The sequence below is a fragment of the Sinohyriopsis cumingii genome, chromosome 17, assembly GCF_028554795.1.
Source record: "Sinohyriopsis cumingii isolate HCF-2022 chromosome 17, ASM2855479v2, whole genome shotgun sequence".
Classification (NCBI taxonomy): Eukaryota; Metazoa; Mollusca; class Bivalvia; order Unionida; family Unionidae; genus Sinohyriopsis; species Sinohyriopsis cumingii.
Genome location: NC_142977.1, coordinates 23,267,622 through 23,269,516, shown reverse-complemented (window position 1 = coordinate 23,269,516; position 1,895 = coordinate 23,267,622). Strand labels below are relative to the sequence as shown.

General features: G+C 48.1%; 1 protein-coding gene across 1 annotated transcript; it reads left to right on the top strand.

The window, feature by feature from the left end:
* The first annotated feature begins 974 nt into the window (after positions 1-974).
* LOC149777934 (uncharacterized) lies at positions 975-1,370 on the top strand. The gene has a single exon (XM_089940543.1). It carries the CDS (start codon positions 975-977, stop codon positions 1,368-1,370), a length of 396 nt encoding a protein of 131 aa, XP_089796669.1.
* The last annotated feature ends 525 nt before the right edge of the window (positions 1,371-1,895 follow it).

Genomic DNA, 1,895 nt, shown 5'->3' with positions numbered 1-1,895 from the left:
TAGTTCGACGAGAACTGTGAAGAAATACAGTCCCTGCTAGAGGAGAAGCATCGTCTCTATCGTGCGTGCAACATCGAGCACAAGTTTGCTGTAACGAAATATGCTTTCAGCTGTGCAGAAGAAATTGCTCGAGATGCAAGACACATGGCTGAGTCGAAAGGCTGATGATATTCACTCCTTTGCCGACAGACACGACATGAAAAATGTATATAGTGCTCTTCGTGATGTTTATGGCCCAGTAACATGAGGCACAGCCCCATTCTTGAGCTCAGATGGTAGCACTCTCATAACCGAGAAGGAAAAGATACTGGATCGCGGGGCGGAACATTTTGACGGTGTCCTCAACAGACCCTCTTCCATCAACGATGCAGCGATCAACCGTCTACCCCAGATGAAGATCAACGCGAAATTGGCCTACCCTCCAACAGTGCTGGAAACTCATAAATCCATTGAGCTCCTTTCAAGTGGGAAAGCTGCAGGAGCAGACTCCATCCCAGTTGAGATCTACAAGTCTGGTGGGCCTACGCTAGTGGAAAGACTAATATAGATGTTCTGTGGGATGTGATAGCAGAAACGTATACCCCACGAATTCAAAGATGCATCCATCATCCACATTTACAAACTCAAAGACAATCGCAAATCCTGTGACAACCATAGAGGTATCTCTCTGCTCTGCATCTCAGGCAAGGTTCTTGGCACGCTACTGCTGAACAGACTCACAGAGCACCTTGATTGTGACCTTCTGGCAGAATATCAACGTGGCTTCAGAAAGGAGAGAGGCACCATCGACATGATCTTTGCTGCCTGGTAGATGCAAGAAAAGTGTCTTGAACAAAATATCCAGCTATACACCACCTTCGTGGACCTGACTACGGCATTCGACACTGTTAGTTGGGAAGGCCTTTGGAAGATCATGGCAACAATTTGGATGCCCGGAAGTCTTCATTGCAATGGTAATGCATTTTCATGACGGCATGCTTGACAGAGTCCAGGACCAAAGTGACAATACCAAACCCTTTGCAGTAACGAATGGCGTGAAACAAGGATGCGTCTTAGCCCCCATTCTCTTCAGCTTCAAGTTCTCCGCAATGATGATGGATGATTTTAAGGACAATGATATGGGAGTAGGTCTCCGCTACCGTCTGGATGGGAAGTTGTTCACCCTGACTTGGCTTCAAGCCAAAACCAAAGTCCAAGTTGAGAACAGTCGCGATCTTATGTTTGCAGATGACTTTGCCCTCAACTCCAGTACGGAGGCAGGAATGCAACGGAGCATGGACCTTTTTTCCACAGCGTGCACCAACTTGGGACTCACCATACCTGCCAGCAAGACAGAGGTTCAGCATCAGCCAGCTCCTGGAGAAAATTAACTGGAACCATCCATCACTGTTAATGGCCAAAAGATCAAAAATGTAGACAGGTTCACATATCTCGGCAGCATCCTCTCACAAGCAGTCCACATAGACGATGTGGTCAACTCCAGGGTTGCCTACCTAAGAAGGTCTTTTATGGAGAGCTACAGCAAGGCAAGAGATCTCACGTTGGTCAAAAAAGTGGTACAAGGATACTCTCATGGCCTCACTGAAGAACTTGGGCATTGATCCTGACAGCTTGGAGAGTGTCGCTGCTAATCTGCTTGGCGCATTTATGTCAATGCCGGTGCGGCAGCCTTTGAGCAGAAAATACTGGTGGACGCAGCTGAGAAACGTGATCTGCGCAAATCCAGGAACAGCAGTTCCACAACTCCCAGTCAGCAACATGTACATCCATGTCCGCACTGCAACAGACTCTTCGGATCCCGGATCGGAATTATCAGCCGTCTCCGGACCCACCCCTAGTAAATCGATGACAGTGAGTGGTCCTCATCGACACCGATGGACGAATATCACCACCTC